This window comes from Protopterus annectens, chromosome 17.part0 (genome assembly GCF_019279795.1).
Source record: "Protopterus annectens isolate FY-2018-M chromosome 17.part0, PAN1.0, whole genome shotgun sequence".
In the NCBI taxonomy this organism is placed as follows: Eukaryota; Metazoa; Chordata; order Ceratodontiformes; family Protopteridae; genus Protopterus; species Protopterus annectens.
Window position 1 is genome coordinate 327394238 of NC_056751.1, and position 18170 is coordinate 327412407.

Genomic DNA, 18170 nt, shown 5'->3' on the forward strand with positions numbered 1-18170 from the left:
CACACTCTCCAAAGCCAAGAACACAGAATCCATGGGACCTGACAACATCCCAGGCTGCGTTCCACATGAACTACAGAACGAACTGGCACCCCACCTAAGTACCATGTTCAATCATAGCCTTATCTCAGGCTTTGTGCCCACTGAATGGCACACAGTGATGGTCATCCCACTCCACAAAGGGGGAGCCATCACGGACCCGGGAACTACCGCCCCATTAGCCTGACGAGCCTGGTCTGCAAGGCTATGGAACGTATCATCATGGAACTTATAAACAAGGACATTGGCAACCTCCAAACTCTGGACCCCACCCAGTTCGGGTTTGTAAAAGGCAGATCATATCTCCTAAACCTGATAGACTTCTTTGAAGCGGTCACCAAAGCCATAGATGAGGGTAAGGTGGTTCACACAGCCTATCTAGATCTCGCCCAGGCTTTCAACACCATCCCCCGCTCTGGAATTATAGATAAACCCACTAAACTAGGTATAAATCTGTATGTTACAAGATTGGTTGCCAACTGGCTCACTGAGAGAACCCACACTGTGAAAGTAGCAGACTCTAAATCCGACTTCAGACCGGTGACAAGTGGAGTACCACAGTGTTTAGTCCTGGGTCCTCTCCTGTTTGGTATCTACTTTTCTGAAGTACAGGCTAACACAGAAGATCTTTGGCTAATGAAGTTCACAGATGACTGCAAAGTAGGAGCCATAATTAAAACTCCTAATGATGTGGACATCCTACAAAAGGGCCTCATTGAGACAGATGCCTGGTGTCAAAGCCATGGCCTCAAGCTCAATGCCAAAAAGTGCATTGTCATCCCTTTTGGTAAAAACTCTGTACCCATGAACTACCACATAGGCAGTAGTCTACTTAACACCGAAAGTGTGATACAAAACCTTGGGATACAGGTGGACAGTAGTCTCTCCTTTGATAATCATATTGCCACAGTTGACAGGAAATCCTCCTACTTGGCACACCTCATCACAAAAGATTTCTCATCCAGGAAAAAAGAGGTCATTGTTCCCCTCTAATCATCACTCATTAGACCCATTATAGAATACAGCGCCCCTTTGGTATGTACCTCGCAAGACATCTACAACAACTGGAATAGCCACAGAAATACCTCACAAAGAGGATTACCGGCCTCAAACAGCGCCCCTTTGGTATGTACCTCACAAGACATCTACAACAACTGGAAAGGCCGCAGAAATACCTCACAAAGAGGATTACCAGCCTCAAACAGATAACCTATACAGACTGTCTCAAAAAACTCCAGCTTTACTCATTCGCATATCACCTACTCAGAGGTGATCTCTGCCTAACAAACAAAGCTATGTCATACCCAGAGCTGTTGGACATGCTCCACTTAAAGAAATCCCAATCCCTCTGACCTGCATGCTCTGGGGACCTAAACCTTGTCACAACAGAACATGCTGGAGGGATAGATTCCTGTCCCAGAGACTTCTTATACTCTGGAACAAACTACCTAGCTATATCAAACAAAACTCCTTATTAGTACTCTTCAAGAAAAATCTTGATGATTGGATGGGAGATAGGAAATTCACCCAGGGGATCACTTCTGTGGCTCTGCTCGACAGGAAAAGAATTTTCTTGGGTGGCGAAAGCCAGGGTACCTTTATGGCTAGGCTTATATAGTTCCTAGGGCCAATAGCCTAGTACCTATCCATGAACCTATGAACTGAATCTGTTGGCCAGTATGGTGGAAATATGGAGTGACAGTCTAGGGACATGGTTGGGGACCTACAGCAGGCTATGACCTGGATCACAGTCTTACCCAATGTTAGTTGTACCTGAAGTATCTCGGATGCATTATGCTGAGCTGCTGTACTGGAGGTATGCATATCCTTTGTGAATATGGAGACACCACTGCCTTTGGCGCTTCAGTCCATGTTTCGGGGCCGAAAGGTGTGGAATGAGTTATAGACTGGTAGTGCAGGGGTGCTTTCTGCCACTTTAAACCAGGTCTCCTTTACAGCAGAAATGTCGATGTTCTCCATTTGTGGAGTGTTTCGAGCAGTGCATCTTGAGATTTAGACTTCTAGTGTTGAGCAGCATGACCCTCAGATTGCATTTGTTTATAGCTGGTACAGTCATATACTTTCGCCAAGTCAAGGAATCCCCACTTGGACTCTTTCCTCATCTCTAGTTTCTTCTCAGTTATCTGCCTTAATGCAAACATCAGGCCACTTGTGCTATATCCTGACCTAAATCTGAACTGTTCATCTTCTATCTTACTTTTTACTACTCTATGTATTCCTTTATCAATCACCCACTTCAGAAGTTTCATATAGGTGTTCGATATATCTACACTGCCTACAGCTGAGAATGTCCCTGTTGTCCTTGTAAACAGGCACTATAATGCTTATTTTCCAGTCATCTGGGATATGCCTTTCACTCCATCCTCCTATGAGTACCCTCAGGAGTCATTTCTCCCCCAACTCATTTAACATCATGATCATATCTGTTGTGACCTCATCTGAACCTGCTGCTTTCCCTGATATAATTTTCCTTAATGCTGTTCTTGCTTCTTCTAGGGCAGGATTCTCTTCTTTCATTTTAGGCTGGTTATGAGGCAGTATAGCTTCTGTAGAATTGTCTTCATTCGGCAGCTGTTGAAATTAGTATTTCCATCTGCATTTGATGACCACTGGACTGGTGAGCAAGTTTTTGCTGACATCCCTTATGTAAGTTGTCTGAGGACTGTCTTCTTTATCTTTCTGTTTTTGTCTTTCAACCTGACAGAGTTTCTTTTTTGCCATTTTCTGAGTCACTTTCTAGAAGATGGTGGAATGCCAATGATTTGTTCTTGGGTACTACAACTCCTCTCTTGGCCTCTTTGTTAGCCAACAGTATTTCTTCTTAGCCTGGTCTGTCTCTTCTATCTCTCTTTTTTTCTGTACTTCATCTTTCTTTGGATGACTTCCTGGACTTCTACTGTGTGTACATTATTTCCATACCTGGCTTGGTTGCATATCTGTTATATAGTCCTCAGACCTGCAGTTTCGACTTGCTATCATTCTTCTTTATTTCCACCTATTGTCTCTTCTTTCTGAAGTGTTTGAGGCCTTAGTCCTTAGTATTTCCTTGTTCTGTTGTGCTTTCTCTCCAGTCAACTTCCATGCCTTCAGGCTAGTCTGTATTGACCTTAGAACTTCCAATAACCATTGTTTGAGGCTGATTGTAGTAAACAGTGGTGTATGCTGTGGGCCAACTGTTTCACTGAGATGGCTTTGCAGTCACTGACTCGACACCAGTGCCCTTAGTTTAATAGGAGGAAGTCTGACTGGGATGCATGTTGACCACTCTTGTATGTGAGCTTTTGACTGTTTCTCTTACTGAACCATGTGTTGGCCAGCATCAGAACATTTGCCAGACATAAGTCTAGAATGGCCTCTCCTTCTTTATTCCTATTACCCCATCAGTGTTGACCCAGGCAGTCCTCATATCCTGTTCTGTTTGTCCTTTTATGTGCATTCAGGGCCCCCATTATCAGAACAAACTCCTGCTGTCCTGCTTTACCTAGGAGGTTCTACAACTCCTGCCTGATAGCAGTCTTTTCCTCACTATCATAACCTTGCTCTGTGGCATAAGCTGAGATTGAGAACTACCATTTTCATATACTGGAGTCTGATTGCCATACCTTACTGGCTTATGAAATGTCTCCCTCAGCACACTTCTCACACCATTAATATTCTCGTCTCCCTCTATGAAGTAAACTCTGGACTCCAAGCCAAATGGCTTTGCTGCACTGCTTTCCTGTCTTGACGCTTGTATGCACAGAATGCACAAACCTCCTCCTTATCATCACATCCTTCATTTCCAAGCTGCATCCTGACTGTGAACATGCATTGAGTATAGAAGTCATAGTATATGTCTGGCAGGTTGATTGGTTTTATGTCCAGCATTTGCTCAACAGAGCTATCCCAGGTAACTCAAGCTGGGCAGCTGGATACCAGCTGACGAGTAGCATACTGACTCAGGCTGCTGGGCTTTACTGTGGGTACTCACTGGCCAATAGGAGCACATAGACCTTTCCCACTGTTAGCATGAGCCAGAGTAGGCCAGCTCCTCACCCCACTTCTCACCAACAAATACCCATGTTCATTTTTTATGACATTAGTCAACATAACCAAATAATCTGATGACAAGTTTTACACCATTGAGTGAAGAGCCCTAACATGGAAAACACTATGACTGGGGAATGGTTCAAAATGTTAGATGATTGGTAGAGATATCAAATTATCAGGTTAGATCAGAAAACTGGCTAATGCCATCATCTTGCATGATTTCTGGTAAAGGGTCACTCATTGCTGATGATAGGTGGAACAAGAAGCTAATCATAATCAATTTGTATATTATTACAACTTTGTATATAAAGAAAATAAAGCAGTTCATGTAATTTATTTAATCAAGATTTACTATGATGAATAAAGTACTCATTTTTTTTGTTGCATTTCATACTCATTTTTTCTGATGCAATTAACTCATTACAACTAAGCGACATCTCCAGGCATTTCTGCAGTTGCATCCTAATAATTCCTCTAAGTGTTAAGTATAGTTTGCTCATATTTGCAAAATCATGTTACATACAAGGTATCAGAAGATTTAATCTTAAACCTTACACAAGGGCAAACACAACTTTATTGATATTTGACCTCAGTCTACTGCAGATAAAGAAATATTGAATATTATTCGCATACTACTTTTTGCATTATAATAATTTCATACTTCTCTAAATATCTTAACAATTAAGTGATACAAATACAACTGCTTAGCCTCATATGAAAGCTCATAGCTGTATGATGAAAATGCTACTGGCAGTATGTGTGTTGCCTGAGTGGTTACTGAGATATCTTAAGATGTTTATACAACATTGCATAATCCATATTTACTGTGGTCATCATAGCTTAGGAAATCCATTTATAGACCTAGATTTGAATAAATGCAGTCACTGTGAAGGTTACTTTAAGCTGAGTAATTTTCAATTTAAAATGTTCTTGGCACTTATAGTTGTAGAGATATCAACGTTTGTTTGAACTGTAAGGCTTTATCCTCATTTTTTAACATTTAGGCCACATCCACTGAGATTTTGAGTGCAAACTCAAAAGTGTTGCATTGGAAGGAATGAGTTAAACGATACCTTATTGCTTTTAACCTACAAGATCAAGCTGAATTTTTATTTAGATCTGGGAGATATAATAAAAGAAAGGAGTTTGTGTAGTTTGTTCACAAAAACAAATACAGGTTACATGAAGTACTCATTTGTATTTTTCCTGCCATTTATTATACTAATCTTCTAATTTCACCAAAAAAGTTTTTGTTTAATTTACCTGTATATTTGTGGGTTACCAGTATCTGTTTTTTAATGATTCCTTTAATAATACTGTACAACTCATTGGTAGTATTCTATATGGATTATAATTTGTGTTTAACTTACCCGTATATCTGTCTGTTACCTGTATCTGTTCTTTAACAATTCTTTTAATAATACCGTACAATTCATTGTTAGTTCTATATAGACTTGTATAGGCAGTTAAGGATGGCATCCCAGTCTGTTTTCATAAGTATGTAATTTATTTCATCATAGTTTCAATCTGTGATGAGCTGTTTATGTTTTTTGTATACTTTCTAACAACATAAAAATATATATTGTGACTACCCTTTCCTTCAGCCCCTGCAGTCTGTGACCATAATTGCTTCCATTTTTTTCTTTGTGTCCACCTACTATACAGTACCTATATCCCTTCTCTTGATGTCCCCTCAATTAGGTATATAGGCTGTATTCATCCCCTTGTAGTACAGTATGCAATATCCTACAGTGTCAGCATTGTCTTATAATATATAATAATATGCAGTGGCTCAAGGTCTTTACCGGTACTCTTTTAATTGCTGACACCTATCTGACCTATTCACATATATTACTATAGGTACATGGTTTAGATACCCTGCTATTACTTCTCATTTTTTACTTCTGCACTGTGTGCCATTCAGTGATTCAAAGTGCTATGCTCAACACACAGCATCAGTATATGCCATTGACTATTGTTTGGCTCAGCATTCATGAGAGTACATCAAACATACATAACGGAGTTCTTTACCATAGAGTGTTCTAGAATCACATAAAATGCCATTTGTGTTCGCAGGACAGCTGGGTCAGAAATGCCAATGTTTATTCCTTATTCGGTAAGAATGGGCCTTACAGTGAGGATCATGATGGAGGTCTTCTTTTGCACAACCCCATTCTTTAGAATATTGTTTCCTTTTCTGTATTATAAGTTCACAGGTGTGTTCTAGGCTAATGGCCCTGGAGCCTTTACAAGCCTAGCCATAGGATTACCCTGGCATCGTGCCACCCAACCTTAGTTCCCATTGCCTCTGTCGAGTAAAACATTGGAGTGATCCCTGGGGTGAATTTTCTATTTCACATCCACTCATCAAGATTTCTGTTGAAGAGGGCCTGTGAGGTGCTCTGCTTGACATGCATGGGAAGTCTTTTCCATAGCCTGGGCAGTCTCTGGGTTATGAACCTGTCCCTCCAGCATGTTCTGTTGATTGTGGTAATGAGGTTGAGGTCTCTGGAGCATGTGGTGTGGAGGGATCGGGATGTCTTCAGATGTAGCATTTCTAACAGACCTGGGTCAGACATGGCTTTGTAAATCAAGCAGAGATCGCCTCTAAGTAGACGATATGAGACAGAGAATAGTTGGAGTTTTTTTAGACTGTCCATATAGGACAAATGTTTAAGGTCTAGGATCCTCTTTGTGAGGTACCTTTGCGGCGTCTCAAGTTGTTGCAGGTGTTTAGTGAGGTACATGCCAAAAGGAGCATTTTACTCAATGATTGACCTAATGAGGGAAGAGTAGAGGGAGACAATGACCTATTTCTTCCTGGATAAAAAACCCTTAGTAATGAGATGTGCCACATAGAAGGACTTTTTGACCACAGTGGCAATGTGGTGGTCAAAAGAGAGGTTGCTGTCAACCTGTGTTCCCAGATCTCTTATAATCCCTTCTGTGTTCAATGGACTACCATCAATGTGGTAATTCATGGGTACTGGGTTTTTCCCAAAGGGGATGATGACACATTTTTTGGCATTGAGCTTAAGGCTATGGTTCTGACACCAGTCGTTTGTCTCAGTGAGATGTTTCTGTAAGATGTCAACATCACTTGGGGAGTTAATAATAGCTCCCAACTTGCAATCGTCTGTGAACTTTGTCTGTCATAGTCCTTTTGTGTTGGCCTGGACTTCAGAGAAGTAGATTCCAAATAGGAGAGGACACAGGACCAAACCCTGTGGGACTCCAGTTGTGACTGGTCGGCAGTCTGACTTGGAGTCAGCTATTTTTACAGTGTGGGTTCTATCTGTGAGCCAGTTTGCAACCCACCTAGTGATATAGGGGTTGATGGCTAGCTTAGTGAGTTTTTCTATGGTTCCTGAGTGGGGAATGGTATCAAAAGCCTTGGCCAGATCAAGGTAGGCTGTATGAACTCCCTTGCCTTCATCCACAGCTTGGTGACTGACTCAAAGAAGTCGACCAAGTTGAGCAGGTATGATCTAATCTTCACAAAACCAAACTGTGTGGGATCCAGAGTTTGGAGATTCCCTATATCCTTGTTTATTAGGTGCATGCTGATGCATTCCATAGCTTTGAATATCAGACTCGTCAGGCTAATGGGGTGATAATTCCCAGGGCCTATAGTCACTCCTTTGTAGAGAGGGATGAGTGTAGCGTAGGGACAAAGCCTGAGGTGAGGCTGTGTTTGAACAGGGCACACAGGTGAGGTGCCAGTTTACTCTGTAGTTCATGTTGAACACAGTCAAGGATATTGTCAGGTCCCATAGAAGCTGTATTCTTGGCCTTGGAGCCCAAAGTTAGCTATTAATTTCTATTCTTATCAAACAGTGATGTGGGAAATTATTTTAATTCAAACTGTTGGAGGGATGGGATGGGATGGAAAGCAGAGAGGGTATGGCCCAAAAGGACCTTGAGAATATCTTTATCTTTTAGTTACATGCATAAGCAGTGCAAATAGGTTTTCATTAAGAAATGTCTACCAGCACTTCTGTAATTGAAGCACAAAGCCCCCAAATTAAGGAAAGGATGTGTAAAAATAAAAACTAAACAACAAATAACACACAGCTGGTGCTGTAGATAATTTATTAAATAAAAAACTAAAGTTTAGCACTTTTGGCTGCACTTATGCTATAGACAAAAGTGTTACCATTTTGTTATTTTGAGCAAATAGTCCTCAGTACCAGTTATGTATGTGAATGTGAGTGTTGTAACATTTCTGTAATTTTTAATAAAAAATACTTTACACAAATGCTTTACATTTTATTTTTGTTTCAGTTTATACTAATATGTTTTTTGTCCAGAGCTGAAAAAGTTGTGATTTACCCAAAACAATTTGAATGGAATGTTATTAGTGGTTGTAACTAGGTAGTTATGTGTTGACTTTGACAAAAAGAGGACTATTAAGGGTAGAAATGAGCTGAATGAAAGTAAACAATTACCTTTGTATTTTGGTACCTTGTGAAGAGACAATAGATGTCCCAGTTTTTCACAGATTTAGCCCTTTGAAAGATCAGTAGTGGTTATCAGCTGATTGTTGTTATTATTTTTTTAATATGAAATAAGAATGCAGTTATGAGAAAGGCAATTCTTTCATACTACATACATACATAGCTTAACACTGCTTTGAGTAAGTGAAAGCAATTCTTATATGTATGAACAGGTAAAGGTTTTCATTCTTTAGAAGTGTGTGCATTGCACAATCATTATTATTTTCTGTGCAAAAAGCATGGGCACGTGTAACACCAATGGCAAAGAAGAAAAGCTTTATGTCATGGCTAATCCCTTAAGGTAATGTAGGCAGTGGAAAAAACATATAATAAAGAGAAATCCTAAAATACGTAACAGTCTTTTTAAGCAGTGCATCGCTATAAGAGCATGGTTCATTCAAGTGTCATTTTTCTCACAATGTCTTCCTGAAAGCGTATTTTCACAGAATGTGCACATTATGTTTGTGCTGAAATGTGTGAAGCATCACTTCTATCTCTTTGTGTTTGGGTGGTAGTATCTCTCCACCTAAAAGAGGGAGAACAATGGTATTGCCTGAGATGCTGAACAACTAAATCACTTGTCCAGTCAAGGTAGAACCCACATAGTCTTTATAATGCAGAAAGAGAAAATAACACCAGTTACAGTGGAGCATAACTACTTTAGTGATAGATTTCTAAATGTATATACATTATAATGCTTGATATGATTAAAAAAAAGAGACATTTCTTATTGCAATTAATTTATTTTGCTCTAAATTTAGCTATCACCAGGTTCAGAAGATGAAGACGGCCATGAAGGCTCCAGTCGAGAGAACCTGGGACGAATTCAGTTCAGTGTTGGGTACAATTTCCAGGAATCTACACTCACTGTTAAGATACTGAAGGCCCAGGAACTGCCAGCCAAAGATTTTAGTGGGACAAGTGACCCATTTGTGAAGATATATTTACTGCCAGACAAAAAACATAAATTAGAGACAAAGGTGAAGAGAAAAAATCTCAATCCCCACTGGAATGAAACATTTCTTTTTGAAGGTATGTTTCCAAAATTTGCATTTTTTAAAACAGTTAATAGGGTTAGTGCAGTTATATATTTCACAAAATATACCCTGAAAGTATATGATATACTTGCTGTAGACAGTGGTTTAACGATCTATTCTTCATGCTTTCATTGCTCCAACTTTATTTAACTTTTTTCTGACATTAGTTATTTCATGTGCCATATAACTTTAATAGTGTTTATTGCATGGCTTCTCAGGATTTACAAATAAAATAGCATAGCTACTTCACCAGGATAAAATCCATAATTCATTTTCGTACAGACATTCAAAATGGCTAATATAGAACTGAAAAACCAGTCTTAGAATTATGCTCATTTCTGTTCTTATTAACTGAATTAACATATTATATAAAGAAATTTTGTAAATAGCTGAAAACAGTGAATGCTATTGCTGTGAATTAAAATTAGCTTTTTATTTTAACTTGCATTCATTTTGTACTGAGAGAGTGGTAGTAAATGGTTAATTATTTCTTTATTAACAGATTATGGAAATATTATGAGTAGAGCATTCATATACTTAATGTAGCTCTCACTGTCTTTTGAGCCCCTGATAATCACATATCTAGACTGTGAAACAAATAAGCCTTTCTTACAGAAGCTCATTTTCAGATACAATTCCCTCAGTGGACCCACTGATATTACAATGGCTGTAGAGCACTGTTGATGAATGAGTTAAATATCCCCATAAATCATCTGAAACTCCTTTAACAAACTCTAAACACATTCAATAGTCTTTCATTAGTGAACTCCATCTTGTCTACCAGTATATGAAATTATGTCAGGCTGAAGAATTTCTAGTACACAATGACTGCATATTTTTTGTATTTTCTTAATGCAGATAAGAATCAGTTCTACACAGTTTTCAGTGTCTTCTGATTGTTTTCATTGCAAACCATACTTTACCAGAAGAGCCATGTGTGTCTGTGTGTGTGTGTGTGTGTGTGTGTTTAGACAGATATACACACACACATGCACATTATTGCCAGTCACTATAGAATTTCAGATGTATTTAAATTACAGAAGAAGAGTCAGGTAAATATAAATAAATGTGATCAAATTAATGACTCTGCATCAAACTGATTCTTGCAGATTTATGTATCTCAGAATCCATCCATTTATAGGCTAAACCATTGTCATTAAGCATGTTATTTAGTCTGCTTTGCCATGTAGGAAGCTATCTTATGTACCAGTTTAGTTCTTAGCCTATATGACTTTGATTCATTGCCTGCCACAACCATAGGCTAGCAGCATCAGCGGGATAAAATAGCTACTTTTGTCCACTAATATTTCAATGTGGTTTTCCTTGGATATAAATTATTTTATCAGGAGTAAACTCTTTAAGAATACAACTCACTGAGACTGCTCCTTTCAAAGTTAATTATTCCATAGTTCAGAAGAAAAGGAGTTATTTTATACTAGTCTTCTAGCTGACTTTATCTTCATAAGTCTCTTTGTTTTTTTATTTGTTCCCAGTGTCACTCATGATCTCCCATTTTATGTGAGTGTGCATGCCTAGGTTTACCACGTCTCCTCTGATGTGGTCATTACTAATGACATTCCTTCCATTTACTTGGAAAATAGGACCCTGATTTTCTACTTAAGCACCACTAGATGGTCTTGACTGCTACCCAAATCAAGTTTAAAATGTAGGTCTTTGGTGATATTATGGACCCATTACATGTAGCAAGAAGGGGTTGAGGTTCAACCCATAAGAAAGATTTCAAATAAATACTGTGTGCTTTGTATAACATAAATAATTACAACAGACAGCTAATTTGATGCTTTGCTCATCACCAGTGGAACATGTTGGCTGTAATCTCGAATTTTAGGATAAACAATAAGGCAACAAATGTCACCTCATGTTCATACTATAGCATGACTCTGATTCAGAAATGAACCTTTATGCCATATCTGCTGATAGTATTTGAAATTGTAGTAAGGTAAAATGTTTTTGCCACATCATGTTATATTATAAAGCTTTTATAATAATCAGCTGTTTTCTTATAATCTATTTCAGCTGTTGGCAGATGATTTTTGTTATAAGTGAAGTTCTACTCATTTACTTCAGTTGCTGGCATCTGCTATAAGAGATGTGCATTTATTTGTCAAAATTGTGTTTTGCAGTATTTTTTCTGCAATAGAGACTGTCACCATGGAAGGACAGGCATGTTTTTGTTGCCTTCCATAGCTGTCAGCACTCCTGCCATTACAAGGGGCCCTTTAATGACGTAAGCATGAGTGAGTGCCGCCATTCACCCAGCCTGTGAGCATGACAGGATAGGGCAAAGGGCTTGTGTGACATTGCCTGCCTCCTCCTTGTTCTGTGACAGGACGAGCTAGTAGAATGGTACCTTGTGACAGAACTCTGGTAAGGTGGAGCAGCCATTCTCTTCAGCCTTTCATTGTTCCACATCCTGGTCTTTTAGCACCCAAACTACTACCTGAACTCAGGTTGGCTGGGGCACAGTCACAGTTTGTCTGTATGTGTGTGGGTATGGACCAGTCTTAATAACTAACGTTTTCTTCTTCTGCTATTTGTGAAGTTTCATTTTCATCATTTGCCTTCATGAATATTTTTTTTCTCAAATACATTGGGCAGTCTAAAACTTAAAAAACAAGTACTTCCTGCACGAGTGCAATGCACGGCTCCAATAACATCACTGAAGTAAAAATAAAAAATAGAGCCAGCAAACTGTATCCTGATGAATATTTATTGTAAACAGCAAAAAATGACAGACCGGTTTCGGCTGGCAAACCACACACAGCCTTCCTCAGTGTAAGAAAAATCATCCAAAAGTAGTTGTTTAATTAGTCAAAAGACAAAATATGATTGGTTAACCTAAAATTGCTCATTAAGTCCTGGTGGGAATAAACCCCCTAACTTAATGATCCATTTTTTCTCCTTGGAGTTTAACAAAGAATGTAGACCCGTTTTATTCAACTTCTTGCCTTTTATAATATCAATTATAGTAAAGGAAAACTTTGCAGTGGGATGTGTGATATGATGTTTATATAATGCATTTTGAACTTTACATTTTTTAATGTTGCTAATGTGTTCAGAGATCCTGAGTCGCAATGGCCGTGACGTTTGTCCTATATAAAATGACCCACAGAAGCATGTGGCCAAATATATAACCCAGTCAGAACTACAATTAGCAAAAAAAATTTATATCATACACCACAGAAGAGTTTCTGCTGGAAAATTGCTTTGTTTTATTAACTTTGTTACAATTGGAACAATGGCCACATGGAAAACAGCCAATAAGAATTCCCCCTGATAATGTTGTTTGTATGCAATGTTCTGTTCCGGAATCATGTGCATGTTTATAATGATTGAAACAACCACTTAAATTTCTACCCTTCCTAAAGGAGAACAAACAACTTTCAGGGATAATATTGGATATCTCAAGATCGTATTGTAGAATGTTCCAATGCCTATGTACACTCTGTATTAGTGTGTCAGAATTCCTACCATAAGTTGTGGTAAACCTAATGGGTTGTGATACCCTGTGATTATGCTCCTTATAGCATAACAATTCCTCCCTCTTTAATTTATTGACCTTGTTACTGGCATCAAAAAGTCTAGAACTTCTAACATATTTAAGATAATATGTGAACCAACTGTTGAACATGTTATAAGAACTTTGGCTTGTACCCTCAAATAAGTGAACATAGCTTTTCTAGTCAACTTTTTTCAAACAGGCATTAACAAATTTAGAATCCCCTAGCATTAGAGGAGCAGAAAAATACAAAATGTAAGAAAACTTATTTCTTACGATAGTTTAAAGATGCTTATTCCATTATGGTTGGTTCACATTGAAAACCTAAATATTTTTTTTTGAAATTGGAAAAGAAGAATATGTTTAGGGAGTGAAAACAGCTAAGCATTAATTTAATCAGCCATTTTGTCATCTCCATCTATTTGATATAGACCTACATTACTATCATAAATAATCATAAACTGCAGGCCCCAAAAATCTATTTATTTCTGCCTTAAAAGCAAACTCTGTTGCTAATTGTCATGACAATGACTTAAAATTCAATAATGTCTACAATATGTTTTCCTAGTGGTAATTATGATGACTGCATATGCAATCATATCCAAAAACTCTCTTCCTAGTGGTCATTACAATGACTGCATAAGCAATCATGTCCACAAACACTGCTGCCAATGGTGTTTATGATGACAGTGCATGCAGTCATGTCCATAAAATCTCTTGATAATGCTCAGTATGATGACTGCTTATGTAATCATGTCCACAAACTCTCTTGCTAATATTCATAATAATGACTGCATATGCAGTCATGTCCACAAATTGTCTTGCGAATGATCATTACAATGAATGCCCATGCAACCATGTCTTCAAACTCTCTTGCTAATGGTCATTGAGATGACTGTGCATGCAGTCATGTCCACAATTTCTCTTCCTAAGGATCATTACAATGACTGTGTATGCAATCATGTCCAAAAACTCTCTTGCTAATGGTAATTATGATGACTATATAAGCAATCATGTCCACAAACTCTCTTGCTAATGGTCATTATGAGGACTGTGTATACAGTCATGTCCATAAAATCTCTTGCATATGGTCACTGTAAGGACTGTGTATGCAGTCATGTCCCCAAACTCCCTTGGTGATGATTATTACAATGTCTGCTTATGCAATCATGTCCACCAACTCCCTTACTTATCGTCATGATAACTGCTTAAGCAATCGTGTCCAAAAACTCTATGGCTAGTGGTCATTATGATCACTGCATAAGCAATCATGTCCACAAACTCTCAGTGAATGGTCATTACAATGACTGCTTATGCAATCATGTCTACAGACATACTTGCTAATGGTCTTTACAATGTGCATGCAAGCCTGTCCATAAACTCTCTTCTAATTGGTCATTGCGATTAGTGTGTATGTTATCATCTTCACAAACTTTTTTCCTAAATGTCACTGTGATGACTGCATATGCAATCATGTCCACAAACTCTCCGGTTAATGGTCATTACAATCAAAGTGTAGTCAGTCATGTCCACAAACTCCCATGCTCATTACAATGACTGTGTATGCAGTCATCTCCACAAATCTTCTTGCTAATAGTCATTATGATTACTGTGTATGCAGTCATGTCCACAAACTCTCCTTGCAAATGGTCATTACAATGATGGATTAGGCAATCATGTCCATAAACTCCCTTGCTAAGTTGTCATTATGATGACAATGCATGCAGTCATACCCACAAACTCTCTTGCTAATTGACTTTACGAAGGCAGATTATGCAATCATTTCCACAACCACACTTGCTAATGTTCATTATGATGACTGTGCATGCAATCATGTCCACAAACTCTCTTGCAAATGGTCATTATGATGACTGAGTATGCAATCATGTCCATAAACACTCTTGCTAATGGTTATTACAATAACTGTGTAAGAAATCATGTCCACAAACTCTCTTCATAATGGTCAGTATGATGACCAAAGGAAATCACGCCCACAAACTCTCTTGCTAATGGTCTTTACAAAGACAGGGTATGCAATCATTTTCACAACCTCTCTTGCTAATAGTCATTGCAATGACTGCATATGCAGTCATGTCCACAAAACCTCTTCCTAATGGTAGGAACGATGACTGCGTATGCAATCATGTCCACAAGCTCTCTTGCAAATGGTCATTATGATGAATAAGTATGCAGTCATCTCCACAAACACTCTTGCTGATGGTCATTATGATGACTATGTAAGAAATCATGTCCAGAAACCCTCTTGCAAATGGTTAGTATGATGACTGCTTATGTGATCATGTCTACAAACTCTCTTGCTGATGGTCATTACGATAATTGCGTATGTAGTCATGTCCAAATACTCTCTTGCTAATGGTAATTATGATGGCTGGATATGCAGTCATTTTATTATTTATTTATTTCAATTTGATAACAGGGGAAGTCCAACTGGGCCATGAGGAGCCCATTTTCAGTGGAGGCCTTGGCAGAAAAGCTCTAGAAACAATAACAAAATGAACAAAGATACAAAAGAGTTACAAAGGAAAACAAAGAACAATTGATTTTACAGAGGAATACATCATACAATCATACAATATATTAAGATTCATAGAGTATGCAATATAGTAGACTCACAGGGAGATAGATATTACATATTCAGTACACAGTAAACGAGAAATAGTTTTAAATATATATAATGTGTTTTTTTTTTTTTTGGATGACTGCTGCGATTGGGTATTGTGAAGAGAATGAAGGAATAGGTTTAAGCAGAAGGAGAGAGGGAGATGGTTGGAGGGGGAGGTTACGTGGGGGAGTGGTGTGGGCAGATCCACTTAGTTGAGAGATAAGAAAATAAAAGAGATTTAAATTTGGTGTGGTTGAGGGTGTTGAAGGGAGAGAGTTCCATAGTTTAGAGATGGAGCAAGAAAGTAGGAGGTGACCAGAGGGATGGGAAGGTTTGTAAGTCTGTAGGAGGATTTGTTTTTTGTAGCTGAGTGAGCGGGTGGGGATGTAGTGACTTAAGGCAGATGAGAGAGAGAGGCAGCTAGTAGGTTTGTGTATGAGTTTGTGGGCATTAGTGAGTTTAAGTAGGGTCAGGTAATTGGGAAGTTCGAGCCACTGTAGAGAATGGAGAGAGTGGCAGTGGTGAGAGGAGCTTTTTGAGTTAGTTGCAGATTTGCTTATTTTATTATAGCAGGATTAGAGTTTGGATTACAGACCTGTTTGGAGGTTGTTTAACAAGGGGGTACATGAGAGAAGGAAGAAGGTAGGAGGAAGCTAGTGTTTTTCTAGTGGTGGGAGAGAGGTAGCAGTTGTGCCTGTAAAGGAGTCCTAATTTTTGTGTTTTTTTTAATGAAGAATAGAATATGGGTGTCAGATTTTAGATGGTCATCAATGATGACACCAAGGAGCTTGGTATTGGATACTATTGTGATTGGGATGTTATTGCTACTAAGTATTGAGATGGAGTTTTTGTCTGTTGGGGAGTTTCTGGAGGGGGAGAAAATCATTACTTTAGTTTTACTTGCATTAAGGGCAAGGTGGTTATTTGTCATCCAGCATACTGTTTTGGTGAAGGCTAACCGAGTCTTTAGAAGCAAACTGTAAGCAGAGCAGAGGATTGTTGAGTCATCTGCATATTGGATAATAGATGAATCTGGGAGGGCTTGATGGAAATTGTTAATAAATATATTGAATAGCAGAGGTCCTAGAATAGAACCTTGAGTGACCCCGGTTGGGGGTGTTTTGAAAGGGAGAGGTTGAGGATTTCCATTGAAGGGCCTGTTGACATTCAGAGAGGTAGCTTGAGAACCAAGTTAAGGTGGAGGAGGAGAGGTTAAGGGATGATAGTTGAGTTTATAGTAGATGGTGAGAGACAGTACTGAAAGCTTTGGACAAGTCAAGAAACAAGGAAGATACACGTTTGCCAGAGTAACAAGCTTTATTTATAGTTTCAAGAAAGGATAGGAGGGCAGTTATGGTACTGTGGCCAGGGCAGAAACCATGTTGAGTGGGGTTTACAAGGTTGTTTAGAGTGAGATATGACATGAGCTGAGAATGGAAACATTTCTTGAGGATTTTTGAAAGAGTCATGTACACAAACTCACTTGTTAATGGTCATTAAAATGACTGCATATGCAGTAATGCCCAGAAACGGTATTGCTGATGGTCATTACGATGACAGTGTATGCAATCATGTCCTCCAACTCTCCTGCTAATGGTCATTACAATGAGTGTACATGCAATCATGTCTTCAAACTCTCTTGCTAATGGTAACTACAATGAATGTGCATGCAATCATGTCTTCAGACTCTCTTGCTAATGGTCAGAAAGATGAATGTGCATGCAGTCATGTCCAAAAATTCTCTTGCTAATGGTCATTATGATGACTACATATGCAATCATGGCCACAAACTTCCTAGTTAATGGTCATTACTATGATTGCATATGCAATTATGTCCACATACTCCCTTATTAATTGTCATTATAATGACTGGTTAAGCAATCATGTCCAAAAACTCTCTTGCTAATGGTCATTACAGTGACTGCGTACGCAATCATGTCTACAAACTCTCTTGCTAATGGTCATGATGATGTCTGCGTATACAATCATGTCCACAATCTCTCTTCCCAATGGTCATTACAATCACTGTGAATGCAATCATTTCCACAACCTCCCTTCCTAGTATTCATTACCATAACTGCGTATCCAATTATGTCCACAAGTTCTTTGCTAATTGGTCATTATGATGACTGCATATGCAATCATATCCACAAACTCTCTTGCAAGTGGTCCTTATGAAGACTGAGTATGCAGTTATGTCCATAAAACATCTTACTAATGGTCATTAAAATGACTATGTAAGAAATCATGTCCACAAACTCTCTTGCTAATGGTCATTACAAAGACAGGGTATGCAGTCATCTCCTCATCCTCTCTTGCTAAAGGTCATTATGATGACTGAATATGCAATAATATCCACAAAATCTCTTGTTAATAATCAGTACAATGACTGCATATGCAGTCATATC

The 18170-nt window shown here is 38.5% G+C and overlaps 1 protein-coding gene across 1 annotated transcript in view; it reads left to right on the top strand.

Moving 5' to 3' along the window:
• The window catches only part of SYT7 (synaptotagmin 7), a 1049768-nt gene that overhangs the window by 918463 nt on the left and 113135 nt on the right, over positions 1 to 18170 (top strand). Inside the window, exon 7 of the mRNA XM_044059178.1 lies at positions 9344 to 9614. Coding sequence (XP_043915113.1) covers positions 9344 to 9614 — 271 coding nt within the window. The remainder of the gene's footprint in view (positions 1 to 9343; positions 9615 to 18170) is intronic.